Source organism: Brachyistius frenatus, unplaced genomic scaffold (genome assembly GCF_029030835.1).
Source record: "Brachyistius frenatus isolate BFR_SWC_R1_liver_20210118 unplaced genomic scaffold, ASM2903083v1 Contig_11, whole genome shotgun sequence".
Classification (NCBI taxonomy): domain Eukaryota; kingdom Metazoa; phylum Chordata; class Actinopteri; family Embiotocidae; genus Brachyistius; species Brachyistius frenatus.
Window position 1 is genome coordinate 5,151,346 of NW_027210610.1, and position 27,523 is coordinate 5,178,868.

Genomic DNA, 27,523 nt, shown 5'->3' on the forward strand with positions numbered 1-27,523 from the left:
CGTGTTCATGTGACCGCTGTTCTCAGTGAGCAAAGGCTTGCTTTGCCATAAGAAAACATCACATGATAAAATACACTTTGCTAACAGCTGACACAAAAAGAATCGCCAAATGAGCGGAGCCTTGCCATAAATCTATTTATTCATCATGTTGGCTTTCCTAAATGCCAGCTGGCTGTACGCACCCTTTCGGGGGTGTGTGTGTGTGTGTGTGTGTGTGTGTGTGTGTGTGTGTGTGTGTGTGTGTGTGTGTGTGTGTGTGTGTGTGTGTGTGTGTGTGTGTGTGTGTGTGTGTGTGTGTGTGTGTGTGCGTGCGCATATACCCATATGTTGAATGGCCATAAGGTAATTTGCAGTAAATCATCATCAACACTTTTCAAATAAAAAACAAAACAACAAAAATATATCTACACAGATGCATCAATCAGTTATACGTGATTTGACAAGCTGTTTAATGGCATTCACTATATAAAGCTTATACAGTGCTTTATTCAGCGCCTTCAAATGATTTAAAAGGGAAAATATGTGTATAAAACAACAGGTGCCATCAAACGATATTAATTGTTGTTCATCATATTTATGGGATTTTTGGAATCTGGACGCATAATGGACATATTTATTTAGCCCAGCCATCATCGTGATTTGGAACAATGCAGTTAAATCTCAGGGATTAGAGGAAAAGCAGACCAGACCTTGGTTGTCCCCAGAGGCTTTTCACTACGTCTCTTTTGTTGCTCAACATAGAAAGTTCTCCTCCCCCCTCAGAAAGTGACTTAAGTGGAAGAAGGCAGGTAGAGATGCAGGGGGCCGAAGAAAGTGGAGGCTCTTTTTGGGCAGAACATGTATTATTTCATTTTTTTTTTTTTTTAAATGCATGTCTGCTACTGAGGATATGGAAGTGCACTGACACAAGTCCATAGTTTGGCTTATAGCAGAGCTACATTTGGAATAAGTTGAGAATAAACTCAAAGCTGGAACTGCTGACTGATTTACACATTTTCACTCACGCTTATGAGCTGCCAGTTCCCTCTGCTTGTTTTTTTTTTTATTTTATTTTATTTTTTTATCACTGATTCTCCCTTTAGTCACAGATAAGTGAGACAAGTGCATCTTCTCCCATATTCTCCATTACTATTGCAGCACGAAAACATGGCAGCACTAACATCCTTTTTCTGGGTCACAGAGGAGAGATGAGTTTTAGAGCTCTAGGATACATGTCTCCACTCGTTCTGTCCAGACAGATGCGCTCAATGTTGCCGAAGTCCCTTTCTATCTGCCGTTTCCATTACTTTGGCCTAATCAAAGTGACCTTTCCCTGATGCTAATCACAACCAAACTGACCTTGTTCTTGCCTCGAGGAAACTGTGAGTTAAACATGAGGCGTTTGAGCTGCTTAATGATGAGCCTTTTCCCCCGTATGCATCTCTGATATGCAAATTAATGAGAGGTAGTCCAAAAATCGAATCAGATCATCAGTTCTCCAGGGCTAACTTGTGGTGAAATATGGGCTTTCTGTTCTGAATTCTTCTTGAGTTATTGTGTTCAGAATAATGTGTCTATACAGACAGAGAAAACAGAAAGAGAGCCATGTATTATGGCAAAAACGTATTGACTCTTTGAATTTTGATATCTAATTTCTACATTAACTGTTATGAAAAATAGCCCACTGAAAATTAGACAACTTTGTCAAAGGTAAAGCAGTATGTTCATGTCATTGTAAAAACACAGCAGTGTAGGTAGAATTGGAGCTCTTGCAGGATAACTGCAGAGCAAGTGACCCAACACAATCAGATGTCGTGGATCGCAAGCAACGATGCAGACAATACAGTACAAAAAAGGAACAATGAAAGAATGTAGTTGTGAATACAAATAAATAAAGACTGGTTTTACATTCTGTGAGGATTTTATATGTTGAATGTGACCCAGTAAGGGTCCAGACTGACTGGCGTTTACCTACAGCAACTGCATTTTTTTTTTTTTTTTACTTAAGTAATACAATTTGTCAATTTTTGTTACGTCAGGCCAGTTGTCTTTTAATATATGTCTCAATTATAAAACTAAAAATAACAATGTATTTGATTTTTGTCTTCAGTTTTATTAGTCATATGTAAGTTACACAGGGTCAACGCTGCAATGAAATGCGTGGGATGAGATAAGCGGGTCAACTCAACAACAAGAGCACTAGTCATATAGAATATAATTTTCTTTTAAAAGAGAATAAAACACAACACTAAGAGAAGAGAATGAGGATTTATGAGTGAAATTAAAAGTGATGAGCGTGCAATAACGACAGTCCTGGTTGGTGATCCAAATAGAGGACGTCTCTAAAGTCATGCCAGAAAAATCAACAATATGAAGTAAAATTTAAATTAGTGTCATGTAGTCAATTAAGTCATGTCAGGTTTTTTTTGTTTTTTTGTTTTTTTGTATTTTTTAAACAGTCGACAATGATTCAGCAGGTCAGAAAATATAGTGTATACTTGCGTTCTCCACTAGATGGTAATGCAGTCTCTCTGGAAGATGCACCATTCTCTAAAAATAGACTCTTGGCCTCATGAACAGTCGTTTTATCTAACAAAACCCACAATTCAGGCATTCACAGATCCCAAACTAGTCAAAGATGATTCACTTGTAAGAGGAAACCCAAATGCTCTGAATGGTTAGTCCTTTGCGGTCATATGCCCGTTTGGGGTCATAAAATAAACCTGGAAGGTTAAAAAAAAAAAAAAAAAAAAAAAGACTACCAAGATAGAAAATAAGAACTTAAGTTTAACTTTCAATTGTTTCTTTTTCTCGAATCTTTGTTTTGTTTTTAATCGTGAAACTTATTTTGCACCAAGAGTGGTCATTTGGAGCACAGCGAGTCTGAAGATGGACAGTGGAGAGGTGGATGATGCTACGGGAGTGTTTTAAGAAGTTTATACTGCAGTTTTCGAACTTCATGTGACCATTGGAAACCACTGTCTCTAACGTAAACCGAGCTGACCACAGATTAGGTTCCAGGGCGTACCGACAACCAGCCGCCATTTAAACCTACTTGGGGAGAGCTTTTCATACTTTGCATGTACTGTAATAATGTTTTCTGATGCTGTCAAAGGTGATCAGTGAAGAAACATGTAAGAGACTTCATCTACAGCCACTGTAGAAGTCAAACTCTTTAATTAATTGATCAACAAAATGACCAAGTTGGCCTTTAACAAGAAATTAATCCTTCTGATGTGAAGTGAGTTACAGCATCCTGTCAGAAATGCAGAGACTGGCCTCGGGACCCGGTAATTGGTTAGTGTTGATCTTGCTACACAGAGCAATGCTATCGATTACTCTCCAATAAATCTAACCCTGCAAGTGTTCTTGTGCAGCAAAAGGCTTCAGTATCCTTATGGGACACATCAAATGAATGATCACCATAAAGGCTGGGAGATGGATAAAGCTGAAGGTTTTGCAAAGTAATGAAGAGTTCCCACGTGGGTGAGCAGAAGGTAGGTAGGTAGGTAGGTATTTACTTTATTAATCCCCGAGGGGACATTTTTTTCGCTACAGCAGCATACAGAAGCAATAAGATAATAATAGAAATAATAGAATAAAATAATAGAATAGAATAGAATAGAATAATAGAAAAGCAATAAAATAGCAGTAAATAGCAGTAAAAAATATAAAATATAAAAAAGAAGGCCTCGGAGCTTCCCGTTTTTGATTCCGTATAGATTTTCCATTTCTTTAAGCACAACGTATCATTTGCAGGAAATGGCTACTGTCACCGGAAACTTTACAACTGACAGCTTCTTCACCTCCAGTGGGGCTTAAATGAACAGTGATTAATCACCATGTAACACTACACTATATTATTTGCGGTTATTTAAATCCGTTATCTAAAAAGTATGCTTCAACTGAGTGATAACCGAGCAGCACAAGGTGATGAAATCCAAGTTAAATGAATCGACTTATCATTTGCATCATGTAATTGTGTTTTGCTTCGCCTGCTTGCTCATAAATCCTTTGACTTTTCAAATATGAACAAAGACTTCGTTGACATCCAATATCCACTTTAACAAGCCCAACACTCTATGGACCAAATATGTACTTAATGATTACTGCTGTGTATGAGCTAGCACTCAGGCTCAACACAGAAATATATTGACTGATTGTTCTAATAGTCGAATGCACTTACTAGAGGCCAGCCAATAATCTGCAAACGCTTCATGGGAGATGAGAAACGGCCGCATGGTAAACAGTACAATCGGATATCAACTGTAAAATATAAACTGTTTTTACACCCTCTGCATGCTCAGCAGTCTTGTGGAAATCCCTCTCTGAACTAACTTTTATCCCTATAATGAGGTTGAGTTTGTTTGTTTGTTTTCCTTGATTTCCTTTTACATTCAGAGACGGTTATACGTCTCTCTGCTGTGCTGCATTTTCTACAATATAAATATACTTCCCTGTGCTTATATAGCTGCGCTGCTCCTCTTAACTCTTAAGTTTTTACACGAGGAATTTTATGTCGGTGTAGCTTGGGGTCAACAGAATGGCCTAAGGCACATTAAAGAGAATAGAAGACAGAAAAGAGGATAATAAATAATTTTTACGATAATAAAATAATAAAAAGATAATAAAAGGTGCTTTTGCACGCAAAGGACTTTGTTCTCTAAATTTGACAGCTGGTGTGACTTCTTGTATCAACTTTTTTTGTTTTGTTTTAAAGCATGGCTTTAGCCAGGAAATTGTTTAGTAAAGGTGAAAAGGCACCCAGATTCTGATGCAGCTCTTCTTTTGATCAATTTAGTTTGTAGATCCCAGCTACACAAATTAAGCGCAGAATATGGCATTCGCTGTGTTAAGTGGGACTGCAGTCTTTTTTTTTTTTTTCCCCGTAAGGTTAACGTTTTATTTCTTTTGATGTGAGCAGAGGTCTTTTGTAAAGCAAAGCTGCCCACTTCCAGGAAAGATTACTCCATGAAACTCTGCAGAGATGCCTTGATGTGAAGCACTATCCATTTATGCGTGTCTGTGCACAAACGATCATGTAACTGTAAGGGGGTATATACTATATCATATATACGATATAACCTACATGCACTGTAACTGAGCAGAAAGGTACATTTATGCATTATTGGGTTTTCTTTTACAATCATTGGTTTTCTTGGTTTACTCCTGCCTGGTCATAGACAAAATAAGATTAAAAAAAAATCTTCCCACATGGTCAAAGCAAAAGTTGTGATTACTGTTAGAATTACAACAATAACATAATATTGTTTGCATTTGTGTGCAGTGTTTAATACAGTAAATTTAAGTAGATTTAAGTCATCTCTGTAAGGTCTCTAAAATTTCTACCCAGTAAATACTTGAGAGCTCCACTCTCAGATGTTTGTTTTTTCCTGCGCAGAAAAACAAACCTTGATAGAAAAAGTTCTGTCAGCAGTTATCACAACGTATATGGTAACTGCAATTTCAGATAAAGAAGCAATAAGATTTGTTTTTTTACCTGCCCAATTCCACTTACGATTTGTGCCATTCAATTTGAGGGACTGAAATACCTTGGAACTTCTAAACATTCTCCAAACAAAAGAATTTAGCTGTAATCTCACTCCCTAGAATTAAAGTGCATAAACTAATAATAGTTTCTATACTGAAAAGTTGAAGGGACAAATCCAGACACTTAAAAAAAAAAATCGTTGCAATGTAGATGCTGATCTGCTCTGGTGTTATGTAGGCCTGCAGGTTACATAAATATGTAATGAGCTGTTACAGACGTTGATTTTCCGCAGACTTAATAAAAATGACTCCATCGAGCTGAAACCATGTAACACGTGCAGCCCGCTCACCACCTCTTAGTTTTGACTGTCTAAGCAGTTGGACGTAAACTGAGGCTGTTAACGGGTTTATTATGGTTATTGTGCGCAGAGCCGCATGACGTCACACCCTCACGCGTTGCACCGAGAGCTCCTCAGTTTCTGATCAGAGTGGAGCACAGTCCGGATCAAACGGCGTTGCTTTTTGTCTTCCCAACTGCTCAACGGAATGTAATTTTTTTTTTTTTTTTTTTTTCCCCCCCCAAGTATTTGGGAATTTAAACACGCTTTCACTCCATTCAGGGATGTGACGGACAATTAAAGTTAAATGAATTCCCTCATTAAGTTGAACTGATTGCTTCAGGGGTTTTTACTGTGGTGTCCACTGACTCCTCTCCGGCCGTGCTTGTAAAGTTTTGGTCCTCAAACCCACAGACTGTGTCGGATCAGACGCAGAGCAGCGGGGCGAGAAGGAGTTGATGTGAGCAGAGTGAAGAGGACATGCTCAGTCTGCGCGCTCCTTTCTGTCCGACTTGCCCTCTCAGTCGTCCAAGAGTCCGACAGGGTCGCGCAGCGTGGTTTTAGGTGCTGGACTCACGTCGAGAGTTGGGATTCTCGCTGTTGGATCTACAGAATGAATCATCATCTGAGCCCACATTGTGTGCAGCCCGAGGAAAAGTGGATCTGTCTGACAACTTCTCTTCACATTTTATTCTAATCCCCGAACCATTTCTTTACATCCAAAATCTCCTAAAGCGCAATGATTTTAACAACTTTTGTCATTGTATTGTCCTTTCTGGGTAAGTGACGCGTTCATCTGCTGAATTTCTTTGTTATATATTTTTTTTTAAATTGCACATGTTCCTTTAAAGTTCATCTAAAAAAAATGCAGCAAACCGTGGCAGTGACGATGAAAAAGGCGCATCGCTCGCCAAACGGCAAACACATGTTAATTTGATTGATTTGTTCTGTTGGCTGAGGCGCGACTGCCAACACTCAGGGTTCATAAAGTTTGTCTAATGCTCTGTGCATGTGCATATTTTGCCAACAATACAATAAAGCATCCTTATTTTAAATACTGTTAATTATTAAGTCGCTAAATTGTGCGTAAAGCTGGTTTACACGCTTCCCAAAAATCCTTCTCACCCACTTCTTGTAACTCCTAGATTCAGTGTTCACCTTGAAGGGTGACAGCAGCTCAGCCTCCCGTCCCGCCCGACTGGACTGCGTGAAGGCCAGTGAACAATGTCTAAAGGAGTACTCCTGCAGCACCAAGTACCGGACGATGAGGCAGTGCGTGGCGGGGAGGGAGAGCAACTTCAGCGCGGTCACCGGTACCGAGGCGCAGGGCGAGTGTCGCAGCGCTATAGATGCCATGAAACAGAGTCCCCTCTACAACTGTAGGTGTAGGAGAGGCATGAAGAAGGAGAAGAACTGTCTCCGGATCTTTTGGGGCATATTTCAGAGTTTACAAGGTATGCTCTAAATAATTACTTATGTTTATTAATGCTTGAGGAAGAAGTCTTCATATACTCAAGTAAAAGAAGCAATGACAAACTGTAAACACAGCCTGAGTCCCGAATTCAAAATGTCACTTGGGCTTTAGGTACATAAATACATTCAGAAAAATGTAGGCTTCTTTAAAGTCTCAAAAGTAAACTGACGACACTTATATTGCAGGTAGAGTACCCCGTCATTGTTATAAAATATTTCATATTACTTGATAATTATCACTGATGGATGTGTATGTGTATTAAGCAGTATTTAAATGTTGTAGATGGTCAAGGTCCTTTTGGGCAACTTTACACACTGGCAGGTATTTCAGCCTCAAGCATTATTTTATAAAGGTCATCATACTGTCTTCTTTTTGTGTCAGATGTCAAGAAAATGCAGTGTAGCAACAAGTATAATTTCATCTCGTATGCAGAGGAATGTCGTTCTGAAGTGGCATAAAATGGAAATTTAGTACCTCTAATTTGTACTTAAATTGAGGTACTTGAGTAACTGTGCTTGGATACGTTTGAACTTGAACTGAGCCTCCACGTGCTATAAATTTTAGGCATATTGCAGTCAGCAAAGTTAAGCAGGTACAGGTCAGTTCATGATTTCAAACTGGTCAAATGTTCTCAGAGCAAATGCATGCACAATAGCAATGTAGCCTGTTCTCAGATTTCATAATTGTTCACTAAACCGTTGTGTCGTAGATAATAAATGTACCTATAACAGAGTGAACCTCAAGTAAAGTCAACCTTCTTCACAAATCCTGTCGTGTTATTACATGACAAAGTATTAATATTTACAACAAGTACTCGTAAGAGGAATTAGAGGGATTCCACAGTTGATAAGATTAAAGAATATCAGATAACAACAAAACGTCAGGCACACACTGTTGACAATTTTTTCTGCCACACAGGTAATGATTTGCTGGAATACTCTCCGTATGAGCCAGTCAATAGCCGCCTCTCCGATATCTTCCGCCTGGCTCCCATCATAGCTGGTAAGAGGCTGTTTCTTTTGTGTGTTTTTTTTTTTACATTCCTAACCTTCAGTTCAGTTTAGTCACTGTACTCACATCCATTATTTCTCAGTTGTGCCTTAAACCCATCTTAAGTCACCACATCACTCCTACAAATCTGTCACTATTTGACAACCACTCTTTTCTATCGCTGTCTGGTTTCAGGCTGCAGCTTTCCACGGTCATTATCCATCACAAAAGCTTTTACCTGCCTCTGTGACCCATCGTACATAAAGCAGTGTAATTTAGTATATTTCACTTTCAGCCCTCAAAGCAACGATGAGAGGTCTGCATGTGTTTCCACTGTCACAGCACTAATGCTGCAAGTAGCATTTATGTGCTAGTTCTGAATTAATCATCCTCTTAGAGCGCAGCCTGTTTTTGTCTGAGCTCGAGGAGCCCGCTGGGCCTGAATGCCTGAATCACAAAAAAAAGAAAAAGGAAGGATAAACAGTGATGATTTTGCTGCTGTAAATATAAATATGATTCGTGTCCTCAAATGTCAAAGGAGTGCAGGTGGACTTGGGAGCACACACACCAAGGCAGGCTGAGATCGGCTGAGATCACATGCACACATTCACAGAGGAGCAATTAACCATCTGTTTGCATTCAATGGCACTGATAGAACAAGAGCTGAGTGTGTGCGACAAGAGCAGAACTCTCTGGCACTCGACGGTGTTGGGCTTTCTGGCTGGAGGAGGCAGTCTACTGCACCGGCCAGCCACCATTTCAGTAAAAAAAAAAAAAAATGCCCTCCCTCCCGCCCCTCCTTGGCTCTCGCTCTCTCTGGCTCTCGCTATGATTGAATCCACTTAGCGTATCACAGTGGCTCTGTTCCACATACGATGACATAATGGGTGACTGTATTTCAGACACTGAGGAAAGAAAACATTGCTGGAATTCACGTGTCTTTCCTGCACTGGAATGGTGCAAGTACAGTGAAGACAAAGCTCTAGCAATTAAAGACTACGGAGAACTGCAAGAAAATTGAACTTGTACATGTGGTTAAGCATTCTCTCGGCTTTCAGATAATGGGGCTCCAAGTAATACAAAATAGGGATTATTCATGGCAATGAAGAGAAAGCTGGCTTCAAATATTCAGGTCAGTTTTTTAACTTCAAAAACCATATGCTTCATGTAGCATATATGAGACAGTACAAGGCAAAAGAAATCCCACTGAACTAAAGGGAAATGTTTGAAATTTTAATTAAGATATCTTTAAAATGTGCTAATGTGCTCTTCTATCAAAATCAGTGACTGAGAATATGTGGACCTGGCAGGACACCTTATCATTAGGTGCGATTATTATAAGAAATCACCTTGATTAGCTGGATTATGTGAGCGAGATGAATGGGGATGTTGAGATGGAACTGGAGCCGAGTAGCTATTTTAACGTATAGTAGTGTGTAAACAGCCACGGGGGAGGGTGGGGGGGCCTCTAAGAAAAAATAAATCACTTAATGGGTTAGATATGAGGAATCCATTTGCTATGAGTGACCTCATTCCTGTCTGCAACTAAGCCAGGCCTCGGGCAATCCGCAGAGTGAAATAACGCACGATAGAATGCACCATACTGTATTCCATTGGTCAACTGTTGAGACATGATGCTCACCGTTCTCAAAGTCTAAAAAGCAATGCATGAAATACAGTACAAACTGTAAGTATTTGGACTGTTTCAGTTGTTTTGTTCTTCAGGCTCTGTGTGGGGGCACATTCTATTTGAAATGAAATACTGTATACTACATTTAGATCCAAAGTGTCAGCTTTAATTTGAAGAATCAATGTAGGAAGAAGTGTACAGCCCATACTGCCCAACGGTTAGGGGTCAAAAGTAATTGGTAAGATAAACAGGAATGAAGTCATAAAATGTTGTATTATGTATAAAATCATTTGCAGTCAGTGACCAACAATGCTGTCCACAGAAAACAGACAACACCAATTCATTTGTCATTCGTCGTGCTTAGACATAGACTTCTGTTTTGAGTACTACCTTTGTTAAGTCTTTTTTTTTTTTTTTTAAATCAAATCTGCAGAAAGCTTCTCTTATTAATAACATTGTTAATTCAAAGTGAAAGGCGTGACATTCAAACCACTAACTTCTAGACTATTGTCTCCAGGAACAGCTGAAATTAAATGCTGTGTCATTTGTAAATCAATGAATGTGATCAATCAGTGAAAGTGCCTTTCAGAGATGTAACATAATACTGTTGTGCAGACTGAGGGAACGATGGGACTTAAGGGCAGCCCTTAACACACTGCATCTATGTCTGTAAAGCGCTATAGAGTACTTCAAGACATCAATAATTAAAACTGAATTAAAGACAAGTTCATGGAGTGATTCCAGATGTAGCTTTGTGATGCTATTTGCAATGTAGAGTAAGAGTTGAGGAAACCAACATTGTAGCAGGGTATCATCACGTCCTCAACTCACTATAAGTGCCTTTTTCAGACCGGATGAACTCTGGAGGAGCACATAGTGTATGGTGCAAGGGAATAAATAAGGCTACTTTGTTTTGTTTCCTTTTTTAGTGTGTTCTCAATATTTCCTTTTCAGTTCTATATATATATATATATATATATATATATATATATATATGCATCCAGTGCTTATTCGAAAGTCAGGGATCTGTCAGTGTACTCAATTTCAGTTGAGTGCTCAATTAGTTTATACTCAATTTCTATTGATAAACTCAAGCCAGTTGTGTTCACATGTTGCTACTGAACAGCCAGTATAAACGGGAGAAAGTGTGTCATTCACGTCATAAATGTTTCCAGCTTCTAAGTGACATATTTCCAAAGTTCCAAACTCTCGAGCCACAATTTAACAAAGAACCAGTCTTCAGAGGAAATCTCACTGGCACTGGCCCTACCGCTGATCCCAGTATCTTTGCCCTCTCCTCCCAGTCCATCCTCAAATATCATCAGTAGTCTTTCTGAGGACACAGTCAGTGAACAAGAGATGAGGCTTGGCATGATGATTTTCCATTGCAAGGATCTCAAGAATAATTCAGTGGGTCCAGTTGCCTGAAGCAACAGATTAAGCTTCAGAAGTCTTTGTCCACTGCCACTGGCCCATTCTGCCTGTGAACTCTACGAGCAAACTGCTCCAGCTAAACATCAGTGTGGCCATCAGTAGAAGAATCACTTGGAATCTGCTGATCCTTTTTACACAACAATGCTTTTAGCCATATCAGCAAATCATCTGGAGGCATTTCCTCTCATATGCTGCTCTCCTGTTTTTGTTCTTGCCCCTCTGTAACCGCAGAATAACACAATTTATTCCAACTGAATTAAGTTGCGTGATATAAATTTGGAATTCACTTATATGCTGTGTAATCACATAGTAAGACTTTGGTATTCACTGGCATGGAGTAAAACAACAAAACGTATCACATAGTAAGCATACAGAATGCAAGTGGGGATCTAAATGATGCATAAAGCATTTGAAGTTGTGTCTTCACAGGAGAAACTACAGGGAAAGAAAACCAACATGTATGCATTAAAATCTATTCCAAGATGCTTAGATACTGCATTATTCTGCAAGTGGGTGCAGGAGTTATTAAGTCATCCCCTGTTGAATGCAACAGAAAAATGCCTTTGATGACTTTAAACTAAAATAAAACACGAAGTCATTCCTTGATGTTCATATACACCATGAAACTTGGATTTGGACGATTACATGACAATAGTTCATGTACATCACATTTTACATTTGGAAGTCAAAGCCATTTTTTTCCAACAGGCCTTTTCAAGTATCTCAAAATCTATGTGGGAAAAATATGGATTTCATGATTCGCCTTGGTGTACTGCCAAATTATAAGGTATGTCACAACATTAAATCAACCCCTATACAGTATGATTCCAACTATAGATTTTGAATGACTAATATCAAGTCCTGCCCTTTTTCCAGGCCATGCCAAGAGTAGATTTGTGGGATCTCGGAGCATAACGTATACCTGAAAAAAAAAAAAAAATTAAATTAAAAAAAAATCTTATTTGCTTTGCCGAGAGTTACTTAGAGCTGACACTGTGAATTAGCTACTCCTGCTCCTTCATGCAAAGCAAAAATATGATGATATGAATCATGCCAAGAATATTATTGAGCAAATACTATCGCTGTAAACTACATATGCACGCACACACAAAGTCTTTTAGAGACTGACTAACGCACTCTCAGCATTCCCTGCCGCTGTGACACATATGAATGTTATTGCTGGATGAAGGCTCAGTAAAATGGCTTGAAAAGCAGAAATTCCTCACCGAGATGTGTGTACCTGATGGCTTAGCCTTGACAAGATATGCGCAGGGAGCCAAGTGCGTATGCAGCCGTAAGTGATGCATGCAACGGCTAATCATGGCTTAGAGATAAGAAAATAAAGCGCCGGAGGCTGCAGTTGACATATGATATCGGTTTTAGACAGGCTTGTAATTATTTCATGTGAGCCACACCCTTCACCCACATCACCAACACTGTACTGCTGTATAGAAACCCTCACCTCCATGCAAATCACCATGTACACCTTCTGCATTGACATTTATTCTCAAAACTTTAAAAAATCTCAGCACCTTAGGTACAACTGCAACAATTACTTAATTAGCAAATGAGTCAATCAACAGATAATTAATCAACTATTGTCAAATAATTGTTATTTTTCAAAGCAAAAACAGTTGTTACTAGCGTTTCAGAATTTTATGCTTTTCTTTGTCAAACATGACAATAAATTGATTATATTTGGAGTTTCAATCAGGCAAAACCAGACATCTGATGATCATTTTGGTCTGTGGGAAATGATCATTTTACATGCAAAACGATTCATCAAAAAAAAAAAAAAAAAAAAAAAAAAAATAAGAAATTTGCTGCCTCATAGCCTCAGCCTTTTCTTGCATTTCTCTATAAATAAACATGATAGAAAGTTGGAGACCAGAGGGAAGATAAAAAAAAAAAAAGAAGAGCCCCGTGTTCATGTTAATTGCTGACATTAAATCAGAGCTCATACTTCCTGCTCTCTCTCCCATATTCTGGAGTGACACTGCACCATATGTCCAGTGAAACTTAACCTTACTTTCATAACCCCTCAGTCAAGTCTGAAGGAGGAGAGCTGTTATTTCTAAAACATTGTGTCCCACCAACAACCTGAATCTTTAAACATTTAGTTTGGCCTCCAAAAGGAACCTGCTTTATCCGTATGTGGATGAACGGTGTATAAAAATTTAAGCATTCAAGCAATTTCCTCAGGCCACCATCACTAAATACTATAAGCACAGGATTATTCTCCTGTCTGTAAGGACTTTGATTCTGAGCATCACATTTCTCCAAAACTGAACCACTACTCTTTAAATCAATGCAGGATAATTGACTGACTAGAGGATTAAATGGAGGGAAGGAATAGCTGGTGCAGTAGGAACTAAGTGAGATTTTGCTAATTACATGGGTGCATTTAATAAATGGGCTTTGGGTCTGGTCATAAATATTAAGACACTGATGTGGATTTAGTGATGCTGGCAGGAAGCCTGACAGGAGATGGGGTGACATAAAGGAGAGGCTCTGACCACTGCTGTTTTCTTTCTATTAAGGAAAGGACAAAGAGGGGACTAAATGGAGGGGGGGGGATATATTTAGAAAGATTTAGTAACCCATCGATACACTGTGAAGGACATTGATTTGAACCATTATCTAGGCAGCAAATCTCATTGGTGCTTGGGCGAGTGAATTTGGAGTAAACGGAAAACACAGTATTATGTTCATATTAGGTAACTATGGCTAGAAAACATTATATCACCAATAACATGCACACTTTGGGCTTCAAGGTGGCTGAATTGGCATATACAAATGCATAGTTTATGTTCAATATGTTTAGCATTACTGAATGTTTTACATAATTATGTATTATCTGCATTAAAAAAAAAAAGGTAGCTAATTAATACTAGTTACAAAAAGGAACAAAAGGGCACTGAAATTATGAAAGAATATATGATTTCATTGTATAAAACTTGGCATCGACTAAACTTCTTTTTTTTTCTTTTTCTTTTTTTAAATCAGTTCAAAACAGAATAACCAATTGTATTTGTGTATTTCAGTGTATTTGCTGAAATTCAATATTCAATAGAAATCTTTGGTTTTCTTAATTCAATTCTGCAGTTAACCCACGTTTTTGTTAGAGATGCGATAAAATGTGATTTGACAAGATGAAATATCCATTTTCTAAGCGGCACGTCCTCACAGAGTTGGTCCTAATGAAACAGTACTTTCCACTAAGCTCGTCCTGTGGGCTTCACAGTAATCCAGACCCCTTCAATACTTATAGCCTGAAGATCTGCAGGCACACAGCTGGCTCTTGAGGCTCGGTTTAAGGGTCACACTCATACTCAGTATTACTATAATCTGCGGTTCTTCGACAACAGAGGATTTTCATGTCATACGCAGATAAAAGGGCAATTCCATGACCACATAGGACTATTAATGTTCTTGGATTAAATTCAGAGAGAGAGAAAAAAAAAAGGAGAAGCTTGAGTGACTTCCTCGCAAAACATTGTTATCCAGAATTGCTGCACTGAACCCTATTAAACCCTATAAATAAGAGATTTTAGCAGCAGCTCCACTGTTTGTGAACTGACCACTCTGCGTCTAATGGTAGCATCAGTCCCAGAATGTTTCATTAGTGTGTGCATACGCATAAATTATTCAACATTTGAATTAGAAAATATGTGCCAAAGAAAGAGGATTGCATATGCTTAGTTTTTTTTCAAAACCCTCTTCATTTAATTGATTAGTAAATCACAAAAATCAACTATTTTGATTGATTTGTCAATTAGAATGCAGCTATTTTGATCATTAATACGGCTATACTTGAACACAAACTTCATGGTTTGGTATGTATGTACGTTATCTATAAGATAAAATAAATATCACAAATGACCCATTTTAAGACTGTAACATAAGAACTCCCAAGAATACAGCATAATAATTCTAATGAACATGTCCAATACAGTTCATTTGCCTCTACTATTAATTTAACCATTGAAGCCAGCAAATTTCTGCTGTCCCCCCGCCCCATTCTGTTCATTTGTGTCACACAGCTGCATCCAAAGTAACAACACTGTAGATGGCTGATGCAAACCTATGTAGACAAACTTGTTGGGGAGCTAAATTCCCTTGTCCTTGAGAGCTCGTTGGTTAGTTCTCCAACACAAGTCCATGCCATGCGTCACATACGTTTTACACTGTTCGGAAATATTGAAGCCATCAGATTTATAGTGCATATGAGAAACATGTAAATACACCACTGAACTTTCCTGAGCAAGTTATGCCATTTCAAATAATGGATTTTTTTTTCACACCAGAGACATATCCTTTTCTCATATTCTCACCTTCATTGTATTATTGAATGCAGCCCCACAGGACACCATAATTAACCTCTTCTTTGAGATTCGTATTTAACCCTACCTCGCCGACAACTTTGTGGAAGTCTTTTGTATGACTCTGTTAGAGGTCGGAGGGTCAGATTCCTTTGCTTTCTACACTGGTGGCCTCGCTCAGGGGGAGCAACTTAAGAAGGCTGGGTAAGATGTGTTTATCTTGGCTGCGGGCCTTTTATCAGGATAACGTTGTAGTGTGTAAAACACATGTTAAATGTCATATAATAGGGAAACAGAGAACCGCAAATAATAATAATAATAATTAAAAAAAGCATTACAAAAACAAATAGTGCTTTCAAGTTGGGATGGGACATGATTTTCCAATGTCCGAATAGTCGATAAAATATAGCAAACCGATTCGTGTATGCGACTATGGTTCTTCCTAATTTCCGTTGTTTTTACCGGTGCCTGGTTGTAATGCGTTACTTCCCTCAGACGGTGGCAGTAATTCGCCTAAAAGGTGTCTCCCAGCCGGCATTAGCAACATGCTAGGCTCTAGAGCTTTGCCAGGTGGAACTGAGTGGCGCTGTGAGATTAGATGGCACGATGCAAACAAAGAAACCTGCAAAGACGACTACAGCCGTCAAAAAGTTCTGTACTCCTTCGAAACGTAGATGAAGATGAGGTGTAGTGCAAACTCTGCAGGTAAAGCTAGCATACAAGTCTACCACAGCTAAAGTGAGGCACCAAGCAGACAATGCATCCCCTGAGGGCGAATAGTCAATTAATATTTGAATAGTTCTGAGCAAATTTCGAATAGTATTTGTGATACGACTGTAATATAACTTAATGGTGCTCTTCATGTCCTATGTCAATTATATCATGATTCTCTCATTAAGTAGAATGTCTTTGTGACAGTGAAGTGGTTTGCACTGAAATGACTTCTGAAATGAGAGAAAGTATGTAAAATGAGTTTATTAAATGCAAAAATGATCCAGGTAAAGAAAGTTTTTTCCTGCAGTGCCCTTCAGTTACAACCTTCTTACTCCCCCTTAGCTTGGCCTTTCCGCTATAAGCACACTGGCACACTGACACACACACAACCACCCTTAACCCATCCTTAATTTTTTTTTAATTTAAATTTTTTTTTTTTTTTAAATGTGTTTTTAATACAACCTGGGTAAGCATTTTCCCTCAGGCTGACAGTAATAGGGGTAAAACTGTCCCACCTATGGTCTGAGAGCTACAAACAGCCACTGAAGGATCACAGCCCACATCTCCAGGCACTTGTCAGATGTAAGTAATGGGTTTCGTAATACGTGATTAACCCAAGGTTCAAGAATGTATTCAGATTTAATCATGCCTCATTCTGTGGTGCGTGGAAGAGTGCAGTGAGCTTCAATTCCACCTCAAAAGGCAAAATTACTGAATTCATTCTTCCATGTCGAGGCCGAGGATACAGTTTGTGTTACTGTGCAGGAGTCAGTGGAGCAGGGAAGATTTTAACTACAACAAAGGAGAAAAATGAGAAGTGAGTGGTATTATGTTGCCGTAACGGAAGGAAAGGCACACTGGGATGGCAGCAGAGAGGAGCGACTTGGTTTCCGTAACTCAAATCAAGGAAAACTAACCGTGGTTTTTTGTTTTGTTTTGTTTTTATTAATTATGTGTTTTCTTGTAGGCCAAAAAAAAAAATCCCCCCCCCCCCCGACTGATGTATGACGTACGAGATGATGAGCGGTAGCTAAGCAGTGATACAAACACAAAACGGAGATGTGCTTGAATGTTTAAAGATTTAGTCTAATTCAGAAGGACGAGAGATCACCTTGATATGACAGATTTCTGACAAACATAATGTACGAGGGTTTGATCATAAAATGTCAAACCTAAGGAGGTCTGAGAGGGTTATTTAATAAAAATAACAAAAAACTAGATGCACACTATTTAGCCAAACAATTGCAAACAACTGCAGGAAATGGAGCAATAAATTGGAGAAATAATTCATGATGAAGGACTTCTCTATCTGAACAACTGTTGTGTCTGCAAATACGGTCACAAATAATGTCAACAAGGCTCAAAGCTCTCATACAGCTGCTCTTTTGCGGTTTCAAATAATTATTTGGTAAACGAGGCACTTGAAGTACAAATGTGTTCGAAATTGGTTTTAAACAGAAGTAAAGTGTCTCGGGGACAATATTTGGACTTCATTTCAAGCTTTGTTCTATGACTCTGGGATAAATTCTCACTTCCTTTCATTTGGATGATAGAGGCACAAACAATGGTGACAATAGCTTTTATGTTCCTGAATTACATTAGATTGTATTTTCCTACGAGGGAGACTCTCTTGGTTCTCTTTGGCTGTAAAAGGGGATTTCACGGCTGTGTTTCAAATTAAATTGCTTATAAAAATAGATGCAAAACGGTGAAAAATAGATACATCTGTATTACATTGTGAAATTGATGGTGGGATTAAGGATTAGGAGTGTAATATTCCTTTAAGGGAGTTGCAATCAAGGACAGTATTTACTGATGACTTCATTCTTCCACTTTAAGTGACACTAAAATATTTCTCTTTACCTCACTGTATACGCTTCATGATGTTCACTTTGTTTGAAAACATGCACGAGAAAGCAATCATTCTTACACGAGTCTCTCCTCTTTTAGTTGAACCTGCTTCCACAAAGGAGAACAACTGTCTGAATGCTGCCAAGGCCTGCAACCTGAATGACACGTGTAAGAAATATCGCTCGGCTTACATCAACCCCTGCACTACCAGGGTGTCTACTTCCGAGGTCTGCAACAAGCGCAAATGCCACAAGGCTCTCAGACAGTTCTTTGACAAGGTAATTAAGCACTTTCACTGTCAGAGCTTTGTTCAAACCAACATGTATAGCAGGTGTCAAAAAAAAAACGTCGACTCCAACCTCTCTCTAAAAGTTTGAGTCGTTACAACGCGCAGCTCCCACAACAAATACAATATCATACAAATGCACATAATATAATGGAATTCTACTTTATTGTGTGGCAGCCATAGTGGATCCTGCGTCTCTATATTACTACAAGTTAAACAAACTTTGCAAGTTACTGCTAAAGTAGAGATTTAAGCTGCACTGCGAGATGGTTTTTTTTTTTTTAGATGGAAAGAAAAAAAAACGGTTTTGCGGGCACCTGGGAGACATTTAGAAATTTCAGCCCTGCAGGCCTCAACAGCACCTGCCTCCACATGCGTTGTTACCTTTCCAAAATCAGGTTCCAGCTAAGTACAGCTATGGGATGCTGTTTTGTTCGTGTCCAACGGGGGATCAGACGGCGTGCGCAGAACGCAGACGACAAACCATTGTACCAGTGTGCTCCTACGAGGATAAGGACAAAGCCAACTGTTTGTCTCTTCAGAACACATGCAAGACCAACTACATCTGCAGGTAAGAAGGCACACTTTAGATTTAATTTGTTTTCATAAGCACAATGTGGTGCTCTTTATGTTGCCGTGTATAAATAACTTAACAATCGAGATGTTTCTCAGCTGTCTTGATTTGTTAAAAATGCATGTACTGTATTATGTCTGAATTATAAAAAATAAAAAAAAAATTAAAGTATCATTTCAGGGATTCAAATAACGTGTTTGTCCATTTTAAGAGATCAAAATCATTTTGTAGGAATAAAGGCAAGGGATAATGCGTAGATTATAAACATTTTTCAAAAAGAAGATTCACTGAAAGAGTTTTGCCGAAGACACCGCTCCATGTCTTCAATCTACATTTCACATTGTGAAACACATTATGTTTTAATTGCAAAACCTTGCAACTATATTTTCTGCACTAGCGTGTAAACCGGCAGCGAATTGCTAAAACATTCAATAAAAATGCGACAGCGCGCCGAGTCTGGTATGAACCCGTTACTTGTATCTCTCTTGTTAAAAGGTCAAGGCTGGCAGACTTCATCAGCAACTGTCAGCCTGAAGCTCACTCCATATCTGGCTGTCTTCGGGAGAACTATGCTGACTGCTTGCTGTCCTATTCAGGTCTCATCGGTGAGTATTCTGGTACTAAAACTGGGACACTAATAGTATTTGTTATGGACTGCTTTGTGACCGTTTTATTGCTGGAGAATCTATCCAGAGGAACTCTCACCATGAAAGTCAAATAAGAAAATGTCAAAATATATGAAGCACAATGAGCAAAGAGAATAAATTACAGTTTCAAATTAAATAAGTCTTTCAGCTCTCAAACTTGTTTGTATTGTTTTCCATTCTTGATTTTTTTTTTTTTTTTTTCTCATTAGCGGTCATCAGCTCAATTAGAAGCGATATATACAGATTTAATCAGATTTCTTTAAAAAAAAATATATATATATATATATAATAATAATAATAACTGAAACCCATTAAAAGTGATTCTTTCGCTAAAACCGCTGCACAGAATAAGCCTCCTTAAAGCTACAGGTACACTAATGATTTACCACATTGGATAAGTCACTTGTACATACAGCTATACCTGGGTACATTCTGCTGTCATGGATGTTTTTATGCAAGGTTGTGTCTCATAATTAGAAGTGGAGGCATGTCATTAATCTAAAAATATAGATTCATTTCCAGTAAAAAAAAACAACAAACGCAGAACTACCACGAAGACCACTTTTATCATCAATTACACAGTTGCACATGGACTGCTTCTTTGTAGGCATGCATGCTAGTTCATTTGCAGATGTCACCCAGCATGCCTGCCATCTTTCTCCTGATATATTCTCCGGAGCAGAGATTAAGGTACCAGATCAACTCTGCAGCCAGACAACTGAGATCACAGTAAATAAATTCCAAATCTGCTGCTTGTACACGTTATCGCACTTCATAAACCATAACACCGAGCAGAAACCGTACTTGTTTCAGTCTTTCCTCCATCAGCAGGTTTCATTATGTAGAAAGGAAAAATGATGTCCCACTGAGTTTCCCTAATGAGATTTGAACGCAGGGCATCGGTGACCAATTGCAAACTCAACAGGCAGACATTTTAATCCACACCACTCACATCATGCTTCACACAGGTTACACCCTCTAATGGGCCCCCCCAGTTTAACTACTAATTTCTTTCTCCACACACTAAAAACTGCACGTACTTGCAGAGCTAATAACTATGAGCCTCCTCAACCCCATGCTCCGCCATCCAAAAAGGCAGACGTTTTATTCATTTTTAATTCAGCTACATCAAAATGACAAAACGGACCAAAACGGTTTCACTTGACTTTAAGCCTGTGAAGTACAACGGACCCCAGGTTGGTCATCACTGTTCACCATCAGCAGCCCTGAAAACACTTGTCACAACTCTCCACAGAGCTGTGGTTCACCCCCTTTACCCGCATCAGCACTCGTTTGAATAACGTGGATGCTGTTGAACAGGCAAGACCAATGGCCACGCCACATAATTAAAGGGACCGTGCAAGCCGACGAGACTTGTAATCATGACGCAGGAGGTTGTCAGTGTCAAGCGTTAGTATCAAGGTAGAGCGTAGAGGCGTTGGTTTCCATCCTTTATCCACTTAAGCAGAGGTTTAAAAAGCCTTTGTAATATAGAATGACAGGTGAGCAGCATAGCACAGTATCTCGGGTAAAAGCTGCCTATAATGTGGAATAAGCTCATACTCGCATGCTGACCTGAACATTTCAATTGCAGAGCTTCAACAATGCCCGATATACCAAAAGTGTCCTGGTGAAGGGTTTCAACTCCGACAATGGGCCTACAGCCAACACTGACTAACAGTCCTTCTCTCCTGTACGCTGCAGGTACGGTGATGACACCCAATTATCTGCGATCGTTTGGTATTAGCCTGTCACCGTGGTGTGACTGCAGCAGCAGTGGGAACAGCAAGCCCGACTGTGATAAATTCGCAGAGTTCTTCACCAACAACCGATGTCTACGTGAGTTGCCAAATTAATTTATCTTCCAGCACTGCATTATTCCTGTTTGCACGAGGTCAAGAGTGACCAGTTGTAGTAAAATTGGCTTGTTAAATTGAAGGCCGAAAGGTAATCGCTGGAGACCGTGATAGTCTATCATGCGTTTGACATTATCCAATTCTTAGATGTGAGTGCAAGTAGCATTCTGTTGCATAATCACATTTCAATTTTCATCAGAACACAACACGTTCTAATTGAGATGCAGTGTCCTAAACAGCTTTGACATTAACTCATGGTCTCTGTGCTTAAGATCCATTTTTGCCCACATTCTATTTCGCTAATAAAAAGGTATCTTAGATTAAATCTCAAATTAATGATGACAAAATCAGATGACATAAATCATTTGTTGAAGTTTTGTTATTTCAATGATAAAGTAAATTCTTGTGCAGTTTTGCGAATGATATTAAATGGAGACACTGCTTTTAACGCGGCTCTTGAAAAAAGGTCAAGTCATTTCATTTCCCACCCAATTATTCAAAGTATCAATTATAAGCAGCTTTTAGTGGGATATTAACAACATTTTTGGGGTCGTGCCACCTGCAATTATTTCCATGGCCAACACAGGAGACAGCCGACAAATTTGCTGTGTCCAGACGATACTTTTAAAAAGTGGTGCTTAGAGGTCACTCTGGTAGATAGTGCTTATCTACAGCCACCTATTGTCTTGACATTTGGTAGCATATTTTTATATATATATTCATACAGTATTTTCTCCCTTTTTCTGTCACACTCCATTTCATTCTATGCTGTACAGAAAAGTAAAACTTCTACACATGTAAAAAGATCATTACGCTCTTTTGTTGTAGGTAATGCCATCCAGGCGTTTGGTAATGGTACCGATGTTGGAGTTTGGCAACCGCAACCTCCGATTCAGCTGACTGTAGAGCCGAGCATCACTCGGAGGGGTAAAGCGCGAACCAACAACGCACTGGACTCACTGACGGAACTGACCAAACTGGATCTCGCTGGCGACTCATTATATCACATCTGTGGGACCTTGCAGGTGAAGTTTTAAAAGTACAGACTGTTTAGTTACAAACTGTATCTTACAACAGTGATGTTATTTTTCAAAAAATAAAAACAGCAAATGATAAAAAAAAAAATTAAAAAAAAATAAAAAATTAAGTAAAGAGATAAGTAAGTTTAAATAAATATATAATGTTTTATAATCTAAGACTAGGGTTGAAAAACTAATTTCTCCAGTTGCTCTTTAATTTCATACATTTTTTTTCCTCCATTTTACTCAATTACTCCTCAAAATACATCAAGAAAAAATAATAATCATCTGAAGAAACAATCAAGATTCTGGTCCCTCTCAGCAGTAAATTTTATTTGACTGCAAAGTTTATATAGTCTTATGAACATGATACAATTTTCAATATTATAGGTCTCTAAAGAATGGTGTTAAACAATTAATTTCTATGTGACTCAGAGGGACGACTATCAGCCAGTTTATTCCTCCACTGATCTCATTAACCGAACAAGTTTATCAGCCCTCTATAGAGTTCCCTGCTAAAACTAAAGAGCACTGAAACATTGCAAGCTAATTAGTTGAATTATTTTTTTTCATTAACTTCTTATTTAAATGCAGTAGTTTATTTGCAGTTTGTCCCTCACAAACAAAAACAACAAAAATTCGACCGAGTTGCTTTTAGGAGAAAATTACAGAGAAACGTTCAAATCCTTCCACACGATAAACGTCCGGTCTTTTTGTCATTTGTTTGTGCATCTTGCGAGCTTCAGACACCTCTCAAAACTTGCGAAAGAAAGTGTCTGAATCCAAATTGAGACCTAAACAGCAGGTAGAGGTCTATTTAGAGCTCCTGTCTGAGTGTCAGACGTCTGGCTCTGTCACCTTGATGCATCGGGGATGGCTTGATGATGGCATGCACAGAATCCCCCCTCCTGGGCAGAAAGATGAGACGTCAGCATGGAGTCAGAGTTTCCTAAGCTGTCATGTCAAAGCTAATTGGTTGCCACTGTAACATCAGAAATGCCCCACAGGGGTAGAGTGTACGTGTATGTTTATGTATGTGTGACAGTGACCGTGTGTGTGTGTGTGTGTGTGTGCGTGCGTGCGTGCGTGCGTGCACACTGGGGACCGAGTATCATTGCAAGAATGAACCAAATGTTTTCTCCCCAAAGGCTACATGGTTATGGGTCGGGAAAGATCGAGGTTTATGTTTATTTGTTTACTCCCAGTTAACTTCCTTACGGCTCATATTTAAATGATAGAAAAATAAAGAATAAAAAATGATTAATGCATTAAGCACTTTAGCATAATTACTAGTAAAATGTATTTATTTAAAACTGCCTCAACAAAAAATTATGTTTATAAAAAATAAAAATAAAAAGTAGAAATTCAAATGTTATTTTTGACCTTGGAAACTATAACGGACAGAATCTAAAGTGGAGCTTTTCATCAGATTACACAAACTTCCTTCATCTCTCATGCAATTGTTGTCAAAACTTTTTACCAATGCAACAGATGGACAACTGGATTTTTTTTTTTTTGGCGAGATAATTTATTCAACGACTGTTTCCAAGGTTGAGTATTCATTCATTTAAAAACATTTAAGTCCTTCATGTGCTCTGAAAAAAAAAAAGGAAATTTGAACATCTACAATTCCATGATAACGCAGCAAAAAAAAGCTCAAACACTAAACTGACCTTGTGGTGACATTGTTTAAGTAACACTGTAGAGCTTACTCTTAACTCAACAGGTGTCCAACCATTGGTTCACAAATCTCAAAGACTTCATTTGCAAAAAAAATGTGTAACATTCAACTTTATGACATGAAAATGGATATTTCAAATATCAAATGCAACTGTAGGAAATCAATTCAATGTGCCGATTCTGACATTTAACTTCATAAATTGCATGTTTTGCTTCATTGTGCCACATCAGCTACCTTGGAATATTATGGCTTCACCAACACATTTCAGATATTTGCTATTCTCCTCTGATAAATACTATAGAGCTATATTTTTAAATGAGATGATATCACATACCTTAAGCGGGATGATCTATCATATTGGCTTTTAATAGCGATAATATGATTTATCACCAGTAAAACATCCTCCAGGAGGAAAGACCGCCGAAAGAGCAATTAATCATTCTTCAACAGAATCCAGTTCAAAGAATTCTTTCTACTTAAGAACCAACACATGGGGTGTTTATTCTGTTGCCAAACCACGACAGAGTCACTTCATCATCTTCTGAACTCCATCTCTGAATCTGGGAGTTTGTGTTTGCTTTGTTTGTTTGTGTGTGCAAATGCATGCGGGCATTTTTATGTGTGCGGCTGAAAAAGGTTTGGAGCTGCAGCAGAAAGGGTTGAATGTATTAAACTGTCACCTTGAGCCAGCACCAACAGGGGATGTTACACAGCCAAACTTTTACACCAACACGCACTCAAATCGTGCATATCTCGCTCGAGGAGAACAATTATACAATGGAGGTCCGTGTAGGACTATGGAAATTGGAGGAAACAGCAGTGCGCTGTATATGTCAAATCATTTTTTTTTTTTGCATCACCCTCAGCCAGGCTGTGATCTTCAAAAGAAAAACACAATAAAAAAATAAATAAAAAAGGTAATGTCTCTCCATCTCCTTTCTTGTTTTTTCTTTCAGGCCCAAAAACTGGTGTCAAATCAAACGGTGGATACAGCGCAATGTTTGGTAAGAACAGATCATGATATTTAATGGATACAAAACGTAGAATTAGAATAGTCCTACACTATCTGAACCTGAATTTCAAGGTGTCAGCATGAGAAAATGTGACGTGACTGTAGTTGTACAAAAGTTCAGATTCATGGTACAGCCCACTGAAAAAAAAAACTTGAGTTATCGATTTCAACTTTTCACTCAATATAACACGAACACTTTGGTCTTTTCCCGTAGAACCATCAACTGGATGAGTCCAGTGACTCCAATGCCATCGCTAGAAGCTCACCAGCTGAACTCACCTGCTTGCATCCCTCAACTGCGCTCCTCACACTCGCCTTTGCTTTCATACCGACCTTATTACAGCTCGAAAGTTTCCGGCTTTTGTAGGATCTGAGGACTGTGTACCGACAGCTTTATCTCAACAACTGATTGAATGATTTTAATTTAGACATATTCCAAAGTACAAAAACTACATTTTTATTTAAGTGGAAGAGAGCAACGCAGCACGGTAAGGCAGTAGTGGATTATATCTGAGGACTACATGTTGAGTGTTGCTGTGTAGGAAACAGACTTTTGGGATCTGTTGCTGAGATATCAGCTCATTTGCCTTCCATGCCTTGTGGGGGCAATTTGGTGACTTCAACTATCAGATTCACACTTAGGAACACTCAATAATCTGGAGACAAACTCTGTGATCCGATGTGAATAAATTAATTTCTTTGGAACGCGTGCGATCACTGCACGTTTGCCTGAATGGACTGCCAGTATGCTGAACAGTGTTTTGAGGATAAAACGGATCATTCACTGCTTAACTGTGCTTTGATTTGTCCTGTCAATAAACCTACTTTAAATCCCAACAAAAAGGAACATGGAAGAAGAGTTGACCTAAAAGCGGGCACAATGGACAACTAACACATTTCAGACACTGAGTGGAATACGGTTCAGCAAACATTTAAAAACGCATTCGAAAGTCAACAACAATACGAGAATCCTCAAAAGGACAAAGACGCATCTGTCAGAAGAAAGTCACAATTTGCTCTTGTCCCATGTTCGGTACTAGATATATGTCAGTTTTGTAGATCTGATTGTTATGGTGGTTTGCGGCTTTATCACATCGCCTCTAAAAAAAAAAAAAAGAACCATTTGTACATAGGATCCACTAATACAGTATGCTGCCGTTAGCTTGTAACATATTGTCCGTAATACTTTGAGAGTCTATGTTAGTATCTGGTGACTGAAGCCCCTCAGCTTCATGAGGTTCAGCTGTGATTTATGAAATGTGATGAGGTATGGTTCTCATGTGGTTACAGATATGACTTTACTGTGTGATTATATTTTGATGGCCAAGTGCATAATGTTATCTTAAACAGTGTTTTTGTTTCTTCAAGAGTATCAAACTATCTGTAACAGCAACATGAACATAAAGAATTTACAAAAGTGTCTCTAATGGCTGAAAAGTCAAATATGTTTTGTTGGTTTGACACCATTTTAGTTTAGTTTTCCACACTATTATATATTTTGCTAAAGAGCAGGGGGGACAGGTGGTCTGATGAATGAAGAATGTATACAAACCCACCAATGGAGCAAATGCCACAAGACAAAAGCCAGAGACATTAATTGCTCGCAATTACCGCTGATGCAAATGGAGGGAAAGATGAAAACAATTCCACAGTTAACTAATGACACCCTAATTATCAAAAAACATTCCAAGAATGTACAACATAATGAAGAGTTGTTTTTAAACACCACAACCATTTCTAAAAATGTATAAAGCGTGCGAGCCCGGATGACATCTGAACTAAAGCCTGTAATGATGCACTTGTTCCCAGATTGTGCATCAGATTTGTTTTTGTTTTTTTAAAGGGTCTTAATTTTGGTAAACAAAAAAAAAAAAAAAAAATACTAAGCAAGTGTTGATATAAAGCTATTACCAATACGAAACTAAAGAGAACACAAAACAGGAGGACACTTAAATGTACAAGTGACCGTGAACTATTTTAAAATGTGGTTTTCTGTTTCAGTGTTTGCCAAACAGCTGAAATAAAAATGGTGAACAGTGATCTATGCTGGTTTGTAATTAACAGCAGATAACACATCCCATCCCATCTCATATCACTCCTTTTCCCTAATGCTAGTTTATCTCGTCTTCGTTGCAACAAGGAGCGACTCCTGTAAAGCAGGATTATAAGATAGCACCTGGCAGACGGACGGCTATTGTCAGTCAGATCACATCAGAACCGGGTACA

The 27,523-nt window shown here is 38.6% G+C and overlaps 1 protein-coding gene across 1 annotated transcript; it reads left to right on the forward strand.

Annotated features, from left to right (window-relative positions):
• Positions 1–5,931: 5,931 nt before the first annotated feature.
• Positions 5,932–27,337, forward strand: gfra1b (gdnf family receptor alpha 1b). The gene is made up of 10 exons (XM_069691704.1): positions 5,932–6,586; positions 6,953–7,261; positions 8,200–8,283; positions 18,322–18,500; positions 18,907–19,079; positions 19,578–19,687; positions 21,434–21,568; positions 22,414–22,610; positions 25,242–25,289; positions 25,512–27,337. Exons 1-10 carry the CDS (start codon positions 6,547–6,549, stop codon positions 25,662–25,664), a joined length of 1,428 nt encoding a protein of 475 aa, XP_069547805.1. The 5' UTR covers positions 5,932–6,546; the 3' UTR covers positions 25,665–27,337.
• The last annotated feature ends 186 nt before the right edge of the window (positions 27,338–27,523 follow it).